Source organism: Lissotriton helveticus, chromosome 5_1 (genome assembly GCF_964261635.1).
Source record: "Lissotriton helveticus chromosome 5_1, aLisHel1.1, whole genome shotgun sequence".
Classification (NCBI taxonomy): domain Eukaryota; kingdom Metazoa; phylum Chordata; class Amphibia; order Caudata; family Salamandridae; genus Lissotriton; species Lissotriton helveticus.
Genome location: NC_136065.1, coordinates 1,717,615,152 through 1,717,617,838, shown reverse-complemented (window position 1 = coordinate 1,717,617,838; position 2,687 = coordinate 1,717,615,152). Strand labels below are relative to the sequence as shown.

The 2,687-nt window shown below is 41.6% G+C and overlaps 1 protein-coding gene across 1 annotated transcript; it reads right to left on the bottom strand.

Moving 5' to 3' along the window:
* Positions 1-884: 884 nt before the first annotated feature.
* Positions 885-1,898, bottom strand: LOC144752790 (olfactory receptor 6M1-like). The gene has a single exon (XM_078640643.1). The coding sequence runs from the start codon at positions 1,896-1,898 to the stop codon at positions 885-887; it is 1,014 nt and encodes a 337-aa protein (XP_078496769.1).
* Between the last annotated feature and the right edge of the window lie 789 nt (positions 1,899-2,687).

Genomic DNA, 2,687 nt, shown 5'->3' with positions numbered 1-2,687 from the left:
AAGGAGTGAAGGGTATGGGAGGAAAGAAGAGGATTGATTTGCATCCACTGAGATAAAAAGAGTTTCACAGAGGAGAGAAGAAGCAAATATTGCAAAGAAGTACACCATTGAGGAGCGAGACAATTTAAAAGAGAGTAAAATGGCTGGAGGGCAAGATATGCAGGGAACTCCGTGGAGTGTAAGTATGAGGGAAATGGCTGGGAAATATGAGGATAAGAGTGGGCTGAGGACAGCGAAGAGGGATACTTGGGTTGCCTTCATGTTCTCCTGTATTTTCTAATTAAATATCGGAGGCCTGATTTTAAGATTGGGAGCAGGTGGTTTTAAGTTTTTTTCCAGGCAACGTCTGGAAATCTGCACCAGTCTCAGCTATCCAGGATTAATCCTGAAAAAGGTTTGAGGATTCGATTTTCTCAAGTTACACATTTGCAAGCAAAGATAACAAAACAAATATTACCCCCACAGAAAACAAAATATTTCCCTCGAAATCCCATTAATTTTGAGGATGCTCCCTTTTCTTCCCTACCCTGCAAAAGGGCTTTACTCCTTTATTTGTTAGAAGTAAATCTATGACCGTTTCCAGGGCAGAAAAGGCTAAGAAAGGAGTTTCTGAATGCACAGAAGTGTGTAGGTTTGTGGGTGTTCCTAACCTTCCACGATGTTCGTGTGCTCGAATGCCTGATCAGCCCCCACTGGAGGAGATTTGTTCTCATGAACATCTTTATAAGAGTACATCCTTTAGCAAGTGTAACAATTAAATTCTTTGATTGCAAAACTTGCTTTCACTTGTCAAATAAGATATTGACATGTGAATCAAACACACCTACAAACAGCTTTGCGAATCAGTCCATAAAGATACTTGCTTCACAAAACCCGCAGCCTCATTAAGACACATATTTACCACGCTTTTCATTTTCTTGATGCTTTTCTGAAGTGTCCTTTGAATTCCAAGTTAGACATTTGAATTTCTCAGAAACCCCATGGCTTTTGAGTAGTGTGTCTCGGAGGGACTCTTTGACCTTCTCGTTTCTGAGGCAGTAGATGAAGGGGTTGAGGAAGGGAGTGACCACGGCAGTCATCAGAGCCACCACCTTCTTCATGTCCAGGGAGGACTGGCTGGGCCTCACATACATGAACAAGGTGCTGCCATAGAAGATGGACACCACCGTGATGTGGGAGGTGCAGGTGGAGAAGGCCTTCTGCCGCCCGTGGGCCGAGGGGATCTTCAGGATGGTGGATATGATGTAGACATAGGAAACAATCGTCAAGAACAGAGAACTGAAGACAACAGTGGAGGCGATGATGAAGTCCATGAGTTCAAGCTTCTTGGTGTCGGTGCAAGCCAGCTTGAAGAGCGTCACGTTGTCACAGAAGAAATGGTTCAAAACATTGGGACCGCAGTAGGGCAAACTGGACACTATCAGTGCCGGTCCGATGAACGTCAGAAACGAGAGCGCCCAGGAGCCCACGGCCAGCTGCAAGCATACCCTGTTTCTCATGATGATGCTGTAACGCAGCGGGTTGCAAATGGCCACATAGCGGTCCAAAGACATCACCCCGAGCAGGAAGACCTCTGCCACGCCGAGAGAAAAGTAGAAATAGGACTGTGAAACGCAGCCTGCAAAGGAAACAGATTTCCTCCCTACCAGCAGGTTTCCAAGCATCCGGGGCACAATGACTGACGTCAGCATGATCTCCAAAAGTGAGAGGTTGGCCAGGAAGAAGTACATGGGGGTGTGCAGGCGGTAATCTGTGCACACAAGATAGATAATGACCACATTTCCACTTACAGTTATCAGGTAGATTGCCAGAAAGAGCAGAGAAAGCAGCAGCTGCCATTCAGTGGCCAAAGAAAATCCCAAGAGGATGAATTCTGTCACAAAGGAGCCATTCGCCATTCTGATAGCAGGGATAATATTTACCTGCTTAGAAAAATAAATTAAAAAAAAACTTTCTTAACATATAAAACGCCAAACATGCTGGAACAATATGCTGGAATAGAACACAGCTTTAATATAATTGCTAGTTGACTAAAAAACAGTTATAGTGTAGTTATAGTTAGTTTTTGTTACAACACCTTAATGCATATTTTTGAATAAGTCTGAAATTCTCTTACAAACCACAAGAAACATACAATTATGGATTTAAACATAAAACACGGAAAATCACCAGTTATGATTAGCTCTGTAATTAAGAACTCTCACACAAACTATGCTTGCCTCACTCACTCACAAAATGCAATGTTAATGATTACATCGCAAATGGTATACATAATCTCACTGGTTATTTGACATATGATTTTTAGATGAACATATGGTTTTTAGATTAATCATGAGATAACCATGAACACCGTATGATTAATTTATCTGGGTATGTTTCTTTATAAAAAATTGGGTTATCAGTTGAGACGGGAAAGAGCCACATCATCGGGGAGAATGGCAAAAGTCAATATTTAAACCTGTGCTTATCCCCTGGGAGCTTGGCACAAAGCAGGGAGGCTTAACTTAGAGGCAATGTGTGAAGTATATATGCACACACAAACTGATATGAAGTGAAAACACAACACTAGAGTAATCACAAACTAATTTAGAAAAATAGAGTAAATAAAAAAAACTGACAGCAAAACAACAAAAATCCAATAAGCAAAATCAGAGTTAAGAATTTTTAAAGTTTCAGGTAAAAAATAG